Source organism: Onychostoma macrolepis, chromosome 06, assembly GCF_012432095.1.
Source record: "Onychostoma macrolepis isolate SWU-2019 chromosome 06, ASM1243209v1, whole genome shotgun sequence".
NCBI classification, from domain to species: Eukaryota; Metazoa; Chordata; class Actinopteri; order Cypriniformes; family Cyprinidae; genus Onychostoma; species Onychostoma macrolepis.
The window spans coordinates 11,858,480-11,876,918 of record NC_081160.1 but is presented as its reverse complement, the minus strand read 5'-3'; the positions used below and the strand labels follow the sequence as shown (position 1 = coordinate 11,876,918).

At 40.1% G+C, this 18,439-nt stretch overlaps 1 protein-coding gene across 1 annotated transcript in view; it reads right to left on the bottom strand.

The window, feature by feature from the left end:
- The window catches only part of cygb2 (cytoglobin 2), a 96,433-nt gene extending 79,019 nt beyond the window's left edge, over nt 1-17,414 (bottom strand). Inside the window, exon 1 of the mRNA XM_058777871.1 lies at nt 17,000-17,414. Within this exon, the coding sequence (XP_058633854.1) occupies nt 17,000-17,280 (281 nt within the window). The 5' untranslated portion in view covers nt 17,281-17,414. The remainder of the gene's footprint in view (nt 1-16,999) is intronic.
- Nucleotides 17,415-18,439: the final 1,025 nt, after the last annotated feature.

Below are 18,439 nucleotides of genomic sequence, written 5' to 3'. Positions count from 1 at the left end.
AAATAGTTTGGCTGGGTTACCTTGACGTTGCGATAGTACAGCGCCTACCCCTGTGTTGGAAGCGTCAACCTCTACGATGAATTCCTTCTCTGGGTCAGGGTGGTGGAGAATGGGTGCAGTGGTGAATTTTTCCTTGAGGAGTTGGAAAGCTCTGACACTCTCTGGGGTCCACTGTAAGCGTTTGGTGGTCTTCTTGACAAGAGATGTGAGGGGAGCGGCAGTGATACTGAAATTTCTAATAAACCGTCGATAGAAATTGGCAAACCCCAGAAAGCGTTGTAGTTCCTTCACTGTAGTGGGTTGTGGCCAACTGACGACAGACTGAACCTTACGATCGTCCATGGTTACCCCCTCAGAACTGATGATGTAGCCCAGGAAGGCCACCCGAGTTTGATGAAACTCACATTTCTGCAGTTTGGCATATAGCTGGTGTTCAATAAGGCGTTGAAGGACAGCTCTGACCTGTTGGACATGGGAATCGTAAGACTCCGAGTAAATCAGGATGTCGTCAATGTAGACAATGAGAAATTGATGCAACATGTCCCGGAATACCTCATTTATGAACGCCTGGAACACTGAAGGACTGTTGGCAAGCCCGAACAGCATGACGAGATATTCATAGTGCCCAGTGGTAGTGGAGAAGGCCGTCTTCTATTCATCCCCCTCTCTGATTCGGATCAGATTATAGGCATTGCGGAGATCCAATTTGGTGAAATATTTAGCTTTGCGCAGCTGTTCAAGTGCTGCTGGAACCAGGGGAAGAGGATAACGGTATTTTATGGTGATATCATTAAGGCTTCGGTAGTCGATACACGGACGGAGCCCCCCATCCTTCTTTTTGACGAAGAAGAAACCCGCAGAGGCGGGTCGAATGAATCCCTTGGATAGTTCCTCCTTAATGTAGGCATTCATGGCTTCGGATTCGGGTTGAGATAAGGGAAATATTCGAGCCCTGGTGGGCATGGCTCCCGGAACCAGATCTATGGCACAGTCATGGGCTCGATGAGGAGGCAACTGTGTGGCGTTCTTCTCACTGAAGATGAGGAGGCAACTGTGTGGCGTTCTTCTCACTGAAGGCGATGACTAAGTCTTGGTATTCAACAGGCAAGCCCGATTGTTTGGGTTCAACGGGCTGGGTAGTCAATGGAGAGGTCTTGGCGAGGGGTTTCAGACACTGTTGTTGACAGTTGGGAGACCACTGCGTTATTTGTCGGTCTGTCCAGGAGATAGTGGGGTTGTGCTTCTCCAGCCAAGGGAGCCCGAGAATTATGGGATGATGGGGGACTCAATGACGAACAGTCGGATGGTTTCAGAATGTAGAGTGCTGGTTTGCAGGGTTAAATCCTGGGTGATGAGAGTTACGTTCCCAGGTCCTAAAGGACATCCATCTAATGCTGCCACTGCCACCCGAGGTTCACATGTAAGGAGAGGAAGATCATGCAGTTTAGCAAACGATTCATCTATGAAGTTACCCGCTGCACCTGAATCAATAATGGCTTCGGTCTCAACCCATCTCTCCTTAATCTTTAAACAAACAATTATTTTCAAAGATTCCCCAGAAGGTAAAGAACTCACCGAAGCAGGATTTTGGCGAACTGGTCTGGTGGGACAGGAAGCGCGGAGGTGTCCAGGTTGTCCACAGTACAAGCAAAGATGGTTCCGGATTCTTCTCTCTCTCTCTTCAGGGTGAAGGTGAGTTAAGCCGATCTGCATGGGTTCGGGGTCAGAGCTGAAAGAGGGTGACACGCTGGGGCGAGTGGAATAAGCACCTCGTCGGGCTCGCATCAAATTGTCTATGCGAATGGCAGTCTCCATGAACTGCTCCAGAGTCTTGCCCTCATCACGACATGCCAGCTCCGATTGTAGATCAGCAGTGAGTCCCTTTCGGTAGAGTAATTTAAGCGGATCCTCCTCCCAGCCTGTCTGTGCTGCCAGCGTGCGGAAAGTTAATGTGTACTCAACGGCGGTGTCTTTACCCTGACATAGACTGAGTAGATGCTCACCAGGCTCTTTCCCTCCCGCAGAATGCTCAAACACGTCTCGAAATTGGCGGAGGAAGTTTGCGTATGAGGGAAAGGTCATGCGCCTTCCTTCCCATATGGCGGTAGCCCAGTCCAACGCCTTACCAGTCAGTAGTGAACATAGAAATGAGACCTTGCTGTCGTCTGTGGAGTACAGATGGGGTTGTTGATTCATAAACAGAGAACACTGAAGCAAAAATCCTTTACACTTGGTGGTGGTTCCGTCAAATTTTTCAGGAAGGCTGAGACGTGGATTAACGTTGGACAGATTTAGACTAGAATCTGGGTGAGCAGATGCTGCGGCTGGAGGGGCTGATGTAGCAGAAGGTGGTGTGAGTGCTCGCATGCTTCTTACCAACTCCTCTGTGAGTGAGGTGAGCTTGAGGAGTTGTTGTTGGTGGGCAGCTAGCATGGAAGCTTGAGAGGAAACTTCGGTGACCAGATGGTACAGAGTCGCTGGATCCTGTTGTGGCGAAGTATTCTGTGGTGAAGGGTCAGAAACGTCTGGATCCATTTGCGATAAAACTTTAATGGTGCAAGATGGGCAGGGTCAAAACAACAGCGTAGAGAATCACAAAACACAATCCAAAATCAGTAACAGATATCAGGCTATAGTCGGGGCAGGCAGCAGAGAATCAAAGACGGAGAAGCAAGCTCAAAGGTCCAAAGGCAACAGGCAGGCAATCAGAGAAAAGTAAACAGTCCTAGGTCAATACACGGGGAATCAAAGAGTCAGAAGAAACGCTCAGAAATTGTGGCCGGGGCTAACAATACTTCGCAATGGTTGATGAGAACAACACAGCTTAAATAGGGAATGGAATTGACAAACACCTGGGGTAGGTAATCAGGCCAAGGCACGGGGCATGTGGGTAATGTGGTCCATAATGGTATTAGTACTCTGGTGAGGGTGCCCTCCGGTGGCGATCGGAGAGAGCCACAGAGGTGCGGTTTGTGACAGTCAGTTACTGTAAATAAATTCATTCATTCATTCATTCATTTAGCATCCTCAGCCAAATTGCATTACAGTATTGGTAGTATCCTTATTTGTTATAGCGGTTTCTTAGTCTTCTGAAAAAAGACTTCTCTGCCTTCCCTGCACAGTCGTCTTATCAGTTCTGCAAAAATAGAGTAAGGACTACTTGGCTACAATTCATTTCAACAGTAATGAGTTTGAGGGTGTACAACATGTGCTACATTATTTACTGTACATAGAATAATGAAAGTTGTCTCATCTGAAGTACTGCTGCTATGTACTGTAATTATATTGTATGTGTCAGTAGTATTGAAACCTTGTAGATGAGCCTGTATGCCATCTACCCTCATGGTCAGTCCATGCAGAAGAACGCGGTCAACTATAGTGCTTTGTATTTCATCAGGAACAAATGACCTTTGACCTCATCCCCTTAATTTTTTCTTTTCTCCTCCTATTCCTCTTTGTCTCCCAACACCATTATTCATTTTCCAAAACACATAATCACTTGTGCTCCTGTGCATATCATCCTGAGATTCTGACCTGTGTGTCATCAGTTTTGCTACTGAATGTTCACACGTGGATAAACATGTGCTGTTTTTGTTCATTTTTTGATGCTTGAGTTAATTATATTGTGTGTTTGTGTTTTCTAAATGAGAACATGGTTAAACCTGTGCAAAATGATGGCGTTTTTGTGTAAAGTTTTGCAGAAAACACTGAGCAAATTGGAACGTGTGTGCAAACAGGTGAAATGTGATAAAAGTTTTGAGAAACATGTCTTTGTTTTGAGAACTGTGTGTATGGTTTTGAAAAATGGGCCAAATGAATCAGTTATAGTGTGTTAGCAATCGAGAAAAACTGTAATGTAGCACATGTTGTACACCCTCAAACTCATTACTGTTGAAATGATTTGTAGCCAAGTAGTCCTTACATCTACTCTATTTTTGCAAAACTGAGAGACGACTGTCCAGGGAAGGCAGAGAAGTCTTTTTTCAGAAGACTAAGAAACCGCTAATAAGGATACTACCAATACTGTAATGCAATTTGGCTGAGGATGCTGAATGAATGAATGAATTAATTAATTAATTTATTTATTTATTTATTCATTCACAGTAACTGACAGTATAGTCCAGTGTGTGTTTACTGTATATTCAGTTGTTTAGTCTTTGAACTTTTCTCTTCTAGTGTTTTTCATCTACTGTAAGATATCTTTACAGTCGTGTAATGAAAGTAAACTTTCCTTAAAGTTTATTGCTGAATTTTACTGTATCTGCACCCCTTTATTTATGCTGTATACTGTAACAGACTAGCAAAAGGATTCCTATTTCCCAAAAGGAGGTTTTTGTAACAGTGTTTTGAATTGATCTCACTAGTGTTCTCTAGACAGGAATGTAGTCTGAGTATTTGACAGGTTTGTGTATCATCTGAGGCCAAAGTTTGAGTCTGACAAAAGAGAATATGTTTTTGACAAAACTATTTGATTTTGACCTGGAAGTTTGAAGTTTGCACAAGTTGGTGTGTAATTTTGAGATTGTGTTTATAGTTGTGAGAAAATGGTGAATTGTTTCATGAATTGTGTGTTAGCAATCGAGAAAAACTGTAATATAGAACGTGATTAAACTGACCTGGAACTACCTGTGCAGTTAAACGAATTTAATAAACACCTGCCAGCCAATCAGAATCGAGTATTCAGACAGACCATGGCATAATCCTGTTTAAAGCACTTTTGAACGTTTTGTGTTTTGTCAACTTTATCTGAAGATTAACCAGCTCAGTTACCATAATGCGTGTAATGTTAGCTAGCAAAGAAGCAGGAGCTAACGCGCCATTACGTCAAAGTTATCAACGGCAAGTGTTATATATGCAGTGTTATACACAACAGTTTGTCAGTGGTGGTAAATTAAGAATTTTTTTGTGGTTTCTCACAGCTGGACACAGACAAACCCGCAAATTATATCTTCCTCATCTCTAACCGTCACTCGCCACAGATTTGAAACAAGGCAAAGCAAACACACATTCCCTGTATTACAATACGTTTAAACTTTTTGATAATCGTTATTTATTATCCACTTTGTCAGTTTCATCTAGAATATCCATGTGATGCTGATCAAGTTTACTAAATCCGCCGAAGCCCCGGTGAACAAAGGGGCTGAGGAGCTTTATAATGGCTGTTTTGTTAACCTTAGTTAACATTTTACACTGTTATTTGCTCTTCACGTTGTCTTATTTAAAATTCATACTAACAAATTTTTGTCATGCTTTTGAAATAAATCTTTTCAGAGCAAAGGCAACGAGGGGTGGTGTGATGTCATTGGCAACAGGACGGCTGCAAAACTAATATGAGCCTAAAATGAAGTAAGTAGAATTCAGTAGAATGTTGGAAAAATGCAAGGTCTTCCCTGAAATAGACGACGTCTGGATGGGAGCATATGTTGTTCTAGAACTTGGATATACCTTTCAGCATTGATGGTGCCTTTCCAGATGTGTAAGCTGCCCATGCCACACGCACTCATGCAACCCCATACCATCAGAGATGCAGGCTTCTGAACTGAGTGCTGATAACAACTTGGGTTGTCCTTGTCCTCTTTAGTCCGGATGACATGGCGTCCCAGTTTTCCAAAAAGAACTTCAAATTTTGATTCGTCTGACCACAGAACAGTTTTCCACTTTGCCACAGTCCATTTTAAATGAGCCTTGGCCCAGAGAAAACGTCTGCACTTCTGGATCATGTTTAGATATGGCTTCTTTTTTGACCTATAGAGTTTTAGCCGGCAACAGCGAATGACACGGTGGATTGTGTTCACCGACAATGTTTTCTGGAAGTATTCCTGAGCCCATATTGTGATTTCCATTACAGTAGCATTCCTGTATGTGATGCAGTGCTGACTAAGGGCCCGAAGATCACGGGCATCCATTATGGTTTTCCGGCCTTGACCCTTACGCACAGAGATTGTTCCAGATTCTCTGAATCTTTGGATGATATTATGCACTGTAGATGATGATAACTTCAAACTCTTTGCAGTTTTTCTCTGAGAAACTCCTTTCTGATATTGCTTCATTATTTTTCACCGCAGCATTGGGGGAATTGGTGATCCTCTTCCCATCTTGACTTCTGAGAGACACTGCCACTCTGAGAGGCTCTTTTTATACCCAATCATGTTGCCAATTGACCTAATCAGTTGCAAATTGGTCCTCCAGCTGTTCCTTATATGTACATTTAACTTTTCCAGCCTCTTATTGCTACCTGTCCCAACTTTTTGGAATGTGTAGCTCTCATGAAATCCAAAATGAGCCAATATTTGGCATGACATTTCAAAATTTCTCACTTTCAACATTTGATATGTTATCTATATTCTATTGTGAATAAAATATAAGTTTATGAGATTTGTAAATTATTGCATTCCTTTTTTATTCAGAATTTGTACAGTGTCCCAACTTTTTTGGAATCGGGTTTGTAGATGGAAAAATGATTTTTTTATATTTGTACTTGCACTTATTCTAAAGTTGCTTTGGTTTTTCATAAAGATGTCAGGTAATTGCCAATGCGAAGTTTGTAGTGGTTGAAAGTTGTCTTATTATGATTCATAAAAATAAGCTGTCCATAAATGTTGCTTAATTGTGAGTTAAATTTCTCTCATTTTGTGTTTTGTCTTCATGGTCAATAATGGCATCAGTCATTAAAGCTATGATCCTGGCAGATCTACTACTATCTGAAAAGAAGATTCGGCTGTTTTTTTTCTAGACACACAAGGTAGGACACAGGACAGGACAACTTTATATTTACTTGGCAACATTTTAACCTTTTAGATCAGCAGAAATTACTGAATAGTTGAACATTTGAGTTGTCTTAAATGGATAGTCCACAAAAAAAAAAAAAAAAAAAAAATTAATAAATTCTGTCATAGTTTACTCACACTCATGTTGTTCCAAACCAGTTTTGAATTAATTTTATTCATCTTCAAACAAAAGTATATATTTTTGATATTCTTTCATTGTTTTTGTCTATCCATTGGAAGTCTAGGCAGTCTTTATTTTCAAGCTTCAAAAAGTTTTTAGTTTAGGCTTTGACACATAATAAAAAACCCTTAGCTCAAGCCTTTCAGTTAATGTTTGTGTCTTCTTTAGAAGACTTGAATGAAACCACTTTATTCATATAGATAAACTTGTCTTTAAGCTTAATATTGATTGCCTAGACTTTCAATGGATTGACAAAATGGTGAGAGAGTTTTAAAAATATCTTAATTTTTGTTCCATAGATGAACATGCATGACATGATAGTGGGTAAATGATGGTAATTTTCATTTTGAAGTGAACTGTCCCTTTAAAGGGATAGTTCACCCAAAAAATTAGAATTCTGTCATTAATTACTCACCCTCATGTTGTTCCGAACCTGTAAGACCTTCGTTCATCTTCAACACAAATTAAGATATTTTTGATGAAATCCGAGAGCTCTCTGACTCTCTATAGACAGCAATGCAACTGAAATGTTCCCAGACCCAGAAACGTAGTAAGGACATCGGTAAAATAATCCTTGTGACATCACTGGTTCAACCTCAATTTTACGAAGCTACGAGAATACTTTTTGTGTGCAAAGAAAACAAAAATAACGACTTGATTCAACAATTCTTCTTCTCCAAATCACACCTTCCACCATTATCAAGAGTACCTTTGCATATAATCAGCGCATGCACTGAGGCTTATTTAAATGCAGAGAAACGCACATGCATGCGTTGTGATACTCTCCATAATGGCGCACTAGGGTGACGCGAAGGAGAATAATTGTTGAATAACGTCATTAGGGGCCAAGCACCGGCGGTGCCGCCATTGTGTCTATGGCAGCCCATAGAACCGCTTGCGGGAAAGTTGTGAAATTTGGCACACTGATAGAGGACAGTCTCAATACTAACCACAGCTAATTTGAAGTCTCAAACTCTCTAGCACCACCACTAAATGTCTAAAGTTTCACTCATGTTTATGCTAATAACTTTTGAACCGTAAGGCACAAAATTAAAATTATTTTTTGCTCTGAATCCTTGGCTCAAGCCAAGTCGAACATTTAAAAATCGTAAGGTTTATTTTTTTTGCTATTTTTAATTGTTCGTCTTTCTGTTTTGTAATAAAGATCCTTAGGTTGTCAAATTAAATAGTAATGTAAATTAACAAATTCAATTCAAGCTCTAAAACATTCAGCTTATACTGTATTCAGCCCTGAAAATCCTGCTGATAAACAACTCTGGAAGTCATGATGTGAAAAAGTACTACAGGGTTTTAAATGGGCACATACTTTATTGAATAAACACTTCCCCGATCTTTCACACCTTTATTGTCATTTATGAAAATTAAAATATGATGTCCTCTTTGTTTAAATATGATGATATTTGGTGACATACACTAACAAAATTCTTTTTTGCTCTGAATCCTTGGCTCAAGCCGAGTTGAACAAATTCCAAAATGTAAAAATCGTAAGGTTTAGTTTTTTTGCTATTTTTAATTTTTCGTAAAACCTACTTTTTCGAACTCGTCCTAGACAGTTCGTCCGATTTTCACCAAAATTGGCTCAGATCATCTTCAGACCATGCTGGCAAAAAGTTATGGAATTCAAGTTGATTCGTCCAACCGTTCTCGAATAGCACGCGAACGAATTCTACGAAAAGCACGCAAAGATGGATGTGAGACTATATCTCCGCAATGGTTTGGCGTATTGAGACTAAACTTGGTGTGTCTTGCATGGCCTGAGACTATCTGCAGTGTTTCGTATTTTTTGTATAGCGCCACAACAAATTTGAGGCATAATGCCAGATTATGTCTGAGGCTGTATCTCTGCATAACTTTGACATAATGGCACCAAACTTTGTGTGTGCCATTGTCACTTCACACAGAACACCCCAAAATTATTTGATTACAGCACCACCTATTGGTCAAAAGTGATAAGCCATTTAATCATATTACTTGAGGTTGTATTTATGATTTTTCAGCCATTTCAATTACAATCATCCTAAAATTGCTTTTATTACTCGTTGCATTTGGTCTGATGCTCCATGCCATGCTTAGCTCCTCATTTTACCTTTGGAGTGCTTGGCCCCGTAATTGCTGCTTGCAGCTATATTTATTTTTGTTTTCTTTGCGCACAAAAAGTATTCTAATAGCTTCATAAAAATTGCGGTTGAACATGGACTGTTTTAACAATGTCCTTACTGCATTTCTGGACCTGGGAACATTTCAGTTGCGTTGCTGTCTATGGAGGGTCAAAGAGAATGAATGAATGAATGAATGAGGCATTTATATAGCGCTTTATTGTGTATTGCAATACACCCAAAGCGCTTTACAATCATGTGGGGAGGGTCTCTCCTCAACCACCACCAGTATGCAGCATCCACTTGGATGATGCAACGGCAGCCACAGGACAACGGCGCCAGTGCGCTCACCACACACCAGCTACAGGTGGAGAGGAGAGAGTGTCATAGAGCCAATCAAGTGGATGGGGATTATAGGGAAGTCATGATTGACAAGGGCCAGTGGAGGGAATTTGGCCAGGACACCGGGGTTACACCCCTACTCTCTACACCCTTTTCAAAGAGCTCTTAGATTTCATCAAAAATACCTTAATTTGTGTTCTGAAGATGAACGAAGGTCTTACGGGGTTGGAACGACATGGGGGTGAGTAATTAATGACAGAATTTTCATGTTTAGGTGAACTATCACTTTAAGCACCGTAGGGCTGTCAAAACCAATTCAAATTTTGAATATTCGTTGAATTTAAAATAAAAATCCACATTCGAATGTAAAAACGAATTTAAAATGCGTGTCAGGCAGCCTTATATGTAGCACACAAGATGCGATGTAGGTGTTGTTGCATTTTAAAGCTTTTTTTAGTCTATCCAGTTGAACCCACTGGATGCGGCGCTGCTCATTCAAAATATAGCGGCAAAAGAGAACATCAGTGCGGAGAAGATGTATGAACTATGAACTCTATGAACTAAGCCGTTTATAGAGAACTCATATTATCGCATTTTCTATAGGGACATCTATCACCGTTGCACTCGCGTCTTGCATAAGAGAGCGGCATGTTTAGAAAGCCATGTAAAATTAATGTAAATTCAACTTTTAAAAAACATGTCTCGAGACTTTATGGCGTTTTTTCTGCATCTCATGTTTTTAAATGAAAAAAATAGGCTACTCTTTGTGATTGGTTTTCGGTATTAAACTATACATACATGATGCTTGTTGTTTCTAATTTTTTAAGCAACGTAATTAATTATACATGGTTTATAAACATTATTTTAAACATTATACACTTTTTTCAAAGATAGTCTTGTTTTTTTATTGTTTTGAAGAAACGTGCATTAGTACGTAAATTTTTTAGTTTTAGTTTTTAGTTTTTAGAATTTAGTTTTTCAGCCAATTTGACAGCTCTAAAGCACCGTTTTTCTTTCTGTTTTGTAATAAAGATCCTTAGGTTGTCAAATTAAATAGTAATGTAAATTAACAAATTCAATTCAAGCTCTAAAACATTCAGCTTATATTCAGCCCTGAAAATCCTGCTGACAAACAACTCTGGAAGTCATGATGTGAATTTTATTTACACGTACTTCATTGAATAAACACTTCCCCGATCTTTCACACCTTTATTGTAATTTATGAAAATTAAAATATGATGTCCTCTTTGTTTAAATATGATGATATTTGGTGACATACACTAACAAAACTTTTTACTGCATTTACAAAAAGGGAGCCTGATCAGGTACAGAAGGCAGCTGTCACCATCTTTGCTGTTGGGAACATTGTTTTTAAACAATTGGATGTTTTGTTTGTGTTTGAAGATGATTACTGCCAAGTCTTGGGTCAGTGTACTGGTGCTTTTTAATTTTTTTTAACTAAAGTATTCCTGTAGTTACATTATACAAACTATTTAAAGTTTTTTTGTTTTTTTTACAGAAAAATTGTCCACTTTGTTTCTGTTACATGGGTGTGTGGTTGTGGCATGAACGCAAGTAAATATAAAAGAAGGATGAGAGAACAAGTAGCTTCAACTCACTTTTCCATTTAATTAACGTAAATCACGGACAAACATACAGGGAGAACTGAGGACATTTATAGGAGGGAGAACAAGAAGAGCAAACAAGGTAATTAAACTCAAGTGGGGACAATCACAGATAATTAACAAGAAACGGAAACTAACCAAATACGGAAAACGGGGATTCAGACAGGCAGACATGTAACAGTATCTCCCCCTCCCGGTAGGCGCGTCCCGCGCCGTAACAGTACCAATGGGGAGGGGGGGTGGGCGCCCTGGATGCCGGTGCAGGACGGAGGTACCGGATACTGAGGAGGCATCCAGGGCGGGTCAGGGGACTCCGAGGGCCAAGGAGGAACAGGGAGCTTGGGAGGCCTAGGTGGAGCAGGGAGCTTGGGCGCCCATGGAGGATCCAGGAGCTTGGGCGCCCAAGACTGAGCAGGACACGTGGGGGAATAGCCCCCCCAAAAAAATGTTAAGGCTGAAATTAGGGGCTTTCAATCTTTGTTTGGACTCTTGGGGGCGCTCGGACAGCACGGACTCTTGGGGGCGCTCGGACAGCGCGGACTCCTGGGGGCGCTCGGAACGCGCAGACTTCTGGGGGCGCCTTCTTGGCGCAGGCACAGGGGGGCGCTCAGACAGCGCGGACTCTTGGGGGCGCTCGGACAGCGCGGACTCTTGGGGGCGCCTTCTTGGCGCAGGCACAGGGGGGAGCTCTTGAAGCGCGGACTCTTGAATGCGCTCGGGCGGCGCGGAGCTAGGGAGGCGTCTTCTTGGTGCAGGCACAGGGTGGCGCTCTTGAAGTGCGGACTCTTGAATGCGCTTGGGCGGCGCGGAGCTGAACGGAACCAGCGGAGTCGAAGGTGAGCTGGACGGGGCCAGCGGAGGCGAAGGTGAGCTGGACGGGACCGGCGGAGGCGAAGGTGAGCTGGACGGGACCAGCGGAGGTGAAGGTGAGCTGGACAGGACCAGCGGAGGCACAGGTGAGCTGGACAGGACCAGCGGGCTTGCCATACTTTCAGGCGGGCTTGTCGGCTTACTCTTTGTTGGCGGGATGGCCCCACTCTCTGTCGGCGGGTTGGCCGCACTCTCACTACGGGTTTGCCGTAGCCGCGAACAGCGGCGGGAATTCGTGGATCGCAGATGGTGGCTGGTGAGGAAGAGTCGGGGATGATGGTTGGCGTGGGGGAGCTGCGGCAGGCGCGTTAGTTCCGGCTCGGGCCCGTACGACTCCCAGACACCGAAGAATGGCCTCTCTCCAACACAATCCCGTGGTGTCTGGGAGGTCCACGGGACGGTGGAAAGTGGCAAATTAAAACTAAGTAAAATTAGTTACCTGAATTCAAACTGACTGAGTGGAATAAACTTAAAATGTTTAAGTTCAGTTTACTCTAATAATTGACTAAGGCAACACAAAAAAAAAAAAAAAAGTTAATTTAACTCAATGTAAATGAGTTATAGTACTCATATTTATTAGTTTTAAAACTTAAATGGTTTAAGGCAATCGGTTTCCTCAAACAGTTTGAGTTACCGTAACTTGTTGGGTTTTACAATTGTTAGTATTTGTAGTAGTGACAGAATGTTTAAATTCATACTACCCTCAGCAAGACACTAAAAATTTCCTATGGCCCATGATAACCAAACCCATCACTCTTTGTTAACATTTTGCCCATGGGTACCTTTCGCAGCTGAGTAGAAATAGAATATTTATGCCTTTGAAATCCAGAGAGCACAAGCTGCATAAATTACATAGACACAAGCCAATAAATGCAAATCATGAAAAATGATAAACTGGAAGACTAGGATGAAGGAATTAAGATAGCTGAAAGGAGAGAGAGAGAGATATTTTGGGAAATGAATGGCAGTGTGGTGTATGACTGCAGTGCAGAGCTTAAGTGGCTCTGATGAGAAGGATGTCATTAAGTCACAGCAGGGAAAATGAGAAGCAGGTGCACAGACAGAGAGGAAGAGAGTTCAACCATAACCAGAGCTTCAGCTCTTTTGGTTTAAAAGCCTCAGCACTGATAATGAGCATGCTCTAATAATCAGAGTGCAATTCTGACATAAATGACGGACTGCTGCTCTGTTTCTGTTTTCAGTTCCACAGCAGGCACTAAAATTGTCAGCTTTTGTGCCTGGCAGTATCCTGTTATAATGGCAGTATACTTTATGAGGATCACCTTTATGAGGTTTGAATACATATCAATGATCAAGGCTGTTTAAACAGGCATTGGTAACAATACTTAAAAATGCTTGATTTTTGTGTATATGCTTTGAAATGATTTGTCGTGCTGAGAAATCATAAAATTTTATAGTGGTGTACATCTAATGTTATTCCTTATACAGTTTAGTGGAAACCATAGTCTTGGTGTGATGAATATATTATTAACACCAACAGCATTACTTTATTGGACTTAATTATGTATTCCCCATGGTTGTCCTAGTAACCAGTTTTAATGACAGTTTTAAGATCAGCTCCTCTAGCTTTCTCTTAAAGTTGATGTTGATTGCAGGAGATTTTAACCTAGAAACACACATCACTGCATAGCATCACTGTGTATGTGATGTGATTTTAACTTGGTTTAACTGATGAGGTTGTTATGAGTCCTCTGCTGACAACTGATGTTTTTCCTGTGAATAAATCTATTAATCTAATATTCATTTTCTCAGAATCCCACAATATACTGCTCTCTTCATATTGACTTTGTTTCACTTATCTGGATGCTCTTTTGTGCCACTAAGACAAACTAGAGACATTATTAGCTTTAGCCTTTGGCCAATACACTAAAGTGCATCCTAGATCCCATCACTGGAGATGAAAATCTGTGAAAGCTCATAGCTGGCCATGCGTAACCTCCACAGCTGTCACTTCACTCTCTTAGAAACAGACATTGAGCACAACAGTGCGCTCAAGAGTATAAAAAATGCTGCACTGTTTAGTGAGATTTAACATGGTTCATGCAAGCTACGCATTTATCCTAAAAGATATGTTCACAAACTGTGCTACCATGTCAGAATACTGAAAGATGTAACTGTTAAACCCAATTTTTGGGCCCTTCTTGAGTAGTAGGTAGCACTTTGTATACTTGACAGCCCTTAAGTGTGCAGCTGGAGGATAACACCTTATGCTTGTGTAACTCTCCCTCCTGAATCTGAATGAATTCATAAGAACGGTTATCTAAAGGCTCATTAACATAATCCATATAAGGACATAATCTCAATGTGATAAATGCCTCTTGTGTTTTGACTTTAAAGGGGTCATCGGAAGGCCCATTTTCCACAAGTTGATATGATTCTTTAGGGTCTTAATGTAAAGTCTATAACATACTTTGGTTAAAATTTCTCAATGGTAGTGTAAAAAACACTCTTTTTACCTTGTCAAAATCAGCTCTGTTTACAGCATTAGTCTCAAACTCAATTCCTGGAGGGCCACAGCTCTGCACAGTTTAGCTCCAACCCTAATCAAACACACCTTATCCAGCTAATCAAGGTCTTCAGGATTGCTAGAAACTTCCAAACAGGTGTGATTTGGAACTGGTTGGAGCTAAACTCTGCAATCCAACACTCTCCATTGACTTTTTATTGCGGGAAGCTGCCTCCTTGTCATTTCTGACTTATAACAAAAAACAGAACAATGCCTAAAAGCTGCTATGTAACAAGGTGTACAGCAAACAAGCTAATAAACCCAGAACAATATTTTTATAAGCTGTCTAAATTTAAGGACACAAATAGTTGTAGATGTCAGGGTATTTCACGTTAGGCCATTCAGTTGGATAATTTCTCAAACAAAAGGAAAATAAAGAAAAGGGGCACTGACATAGACCAATAAAATTTAGTTTCTCAATATATCTCCTCCTCTCAGGTTCACATAGGGTGGTGAAATAATTCTTTGACATGGTTAAAAATAAAGAATTGGTTCCTATCGCCAATTACATTTCACGTTAACATTTTAAATTAATGTTTTTAAGGGCTCATAAAGGGGTTCTTTAATGACTAACTGATATTATACTTTAATGACTAATAACTCATATCCAAATACATAAATTAATGATGGGCAGTTATAACTACATGAATAAAAGGGTGAATTTTACATAGTACTTAATACTTACCTAATCCCAAAGCTATGTTTAATTCATATGTTTTAAAATGTCTCCATGATATCTGAAGGTTCACAAGGGTTAAGATCTGAAAATGTCCAGGCCTAGTGCGTTACATCTCAATTTCTAATTGAGTGAAAAAAAAAATGAAAAAAAACTTAAACTATGAAAAATTACCACAATAACATGAGTTAAAAAAAAAATCATAACTGAAAGGTTTTGCATGTATTTGCATGTATAAACCAAATAAAATCATTTAAAGCTCCGTGCTGGATGCACAGTCATTTGTAGTATGGACTAGTACTAAACAATATGTCTAATGCTTCATGGTTTCATGGCTTTGCTTTGCAGCAATGATGTTCATAGATTATTGTTAGACAAGATTTTGGCCATATCTTAAGATTTTCAAGAAGAAAAAGAAACAAAATGTTTTGCCTTTGGGACATTTGGGACATACACTGCAGCAAAGTAAAGACAGTATTTTGCCTCACTTAGGTTCATAAATGATGATGGTGTAAAGTACATAATATTAATAAATGCATTCAAAAATGTTTGTAAAGGTATGTGAAAACTGCATGTTGTTACATAATTACACATGACATTTTAAAATAGGCACTAATTAATTTTTATTGTCAAATGCTTCCAGGAAGAATTGTCTTGAGAGACTGAAGGAATATAGCCTTAGAACAGTCTAAATATTGAGGGTCAAATGAATAAAATCAGCTACAAGTGCATTAATGTTAATCATAAATGTATTTCATTTAAAATAGGGTGTTAAAATTCTCAGTGTAATCTAAAATGTTTCTTGTATTATAGTTGTTCAAATTTAAACATTTAAATCAGATCTGGTGCATATGTTTGAACAGTTCATAGACAACTCAGACAGGACACAGTCTACAGTTTTTATAAAGTTAACATAGAGGGAGCTGAATGATGCATGCCGAAGGTGCCAAAGAAAACAATTTCTATGTGGCCAAAAGGAGAGTGAGAGACATTAAAGAGTGCCAACAGTGGTTACTGAAATCCACAGATAACACGCACACACACACACACACACACACACACACAGTCTAATAACCTAAAATCACAAAATTATCCCTGACAGTTGTCCTGGCAACCTAAAGCATTCTATTTTGAGTCCTGTAGGCATTGTCTATTTAAAATTTATGTTTGCATAAGTATGTGCTAAGTTATATGTATTTATTAATTAGATGTTTTTTAATAGATATTTTTGTCAAATCTGCCACTGGAGTTTGTTCTAAACTGGCATGTACAGCATTCTGACATAATCTACAGAATTACCCCAGAAACCATACAACAGTATTGCAGGGTTTAGGAAATACTGTGCAAGGTGTATTTCCATACCTGCTATATTCAATTAAAAATAGAAGCTGTAAAGAAGGAAATATTTACTTGATGGTGTGGATGTTAGAGAAGCTCTCACAATGAGAAAAAGCATGCAGAAAAAGATGTCATGGAACATCTTCCTTTGCTATCCGTCCATTATCAGTCTAAATTTGGGAATGCCAGCTGCGATAGCAAAAAATGCAATATATATATTTATTTTTCTCCCCTTTCAAATAATATATTTAATGTAAAATCATGTTAATAATGATTTTTCCTATTTTTCCCCCATCTGTATGTATTTACTATGTATATATCTGTGTGTTTTTATGCCAGTGGCTTTTTCCTATATGCTAGAATATCCATCATGCACAATTAATCTGCTTGCCAAATAATCTTCTCTGCCCACTGTGCAGCTTCACATGCTGTATTTCCAAACGTACAAGAAACACATCTAATAACATAAAAAAAAAAAAAAAAACATCATTATAAAATGAGTATCCTATTGGTTGTTTTTTTTTGGGGAGGGGGGGGGGGGGTAAATTTACTGCACCTGATAAGAATAGTGACGCCCACATCCTCACAGCTCTCGTAAACACGCGCCCAGGTGTCCTGAATGATGCCCCGCTCCACATCCGTCAGCGGCTCCGGTCTCTCCCTCCCCTCCGTCTCTTCATCCTCCCTCTCTTTCTCCATGCCACAGACACACCACGGGGTACTTGCGCCTGAAGCAGGCACAGACGGTGGAATGAGCGGTTGTGGTGGTGGAGAGGAGCGACGAAGTTGGCGGAAGGGGCAACAAAAACGCAGGGCAAGAGAGTAGAGAGTGTGCATCCGCCCCCCTCTCACCCTGTGCCCCTCACTTCCTTGAGCAGGCAGGATGATTTCACTTCTGACAATCGTTCGATGAATATATCTGCCGTCACTGTTCTCTCTCTCTTTCCACTTGCTTTTCCTCTGCTTGTCTTCCGAGCTGCTCAGGTCTTTGTCTACCCTCTAACACAGATGTTCTCTATGCTTGGAACTTCTGGATTTGTAATGACCTCCGATATGGAATGTGGGGAAGAGAGGGAGGGAGCTGAAGGGAGGTGACAGGGAGAGACAGAGAGAGAGAGAGAGAGAGTGGGGGGGGGTAAGAAAGGGGATAATTTCCTGTTACCTATCAACCCTCTTAAAACTGTGCCTTTACACACAGAGATTTCAGATACATAAAATCACATATCCAGCCATCAACAATTTCTTTAAGAAAATATAATAATAAAAGGTAATATGAAGTCTACAACACAAAATAATATTTATTATTTCCAGTACTCTGTGATTACAATGTATTACTAATATCACCCCGCCCACTGTCACAAAGTCTCATGTCCTTTATAAATAAATAAAAAATAGATAGATAGATAGATAGATAGATAGATAGATAGATAGATAGATAGATAGATAGATAGATAGATAGAAAAATAGATAACCATAACCATAACCACAAATTTTATATGCCTTACCAATCCAAGCCTGATTCGGACCTGAGAATATTTACTAACAAGAGGATCATTCAGATTTTTTTTTCCAACAGTTGCTACAGTTTTCACTGTCAATCATAGCAATGACTCGCGGAGCAATTTAGTGGATTCACTCACATAATTGTTTACAATGCTGTTTGTCTCTCTTGAAACAGTAGGCTATACATGGACGTTCTGTCCTCTTAGATGATAGACAAAACTTTTATTCAAATTGTGAATGGATTATATAGAGAAAGCAAACAATGGTGCTCCGTTTATAGTCTAACTGTAGGTCACTCACATGAAAACTCCTGTTATAATCAATGACTACACTGTTAGACATTTCTGTAATTTCTGCAGTTATTTACTGTATATCACCCAGTGTAATACTGCAAATTCCCTTTACAGTAAATAACTGTAATACCCTTTGCGTCATGGGAATTTTCTGTGACGTCAGACCCCACATACAGAGACTTACTGTATTTTTTAAAATT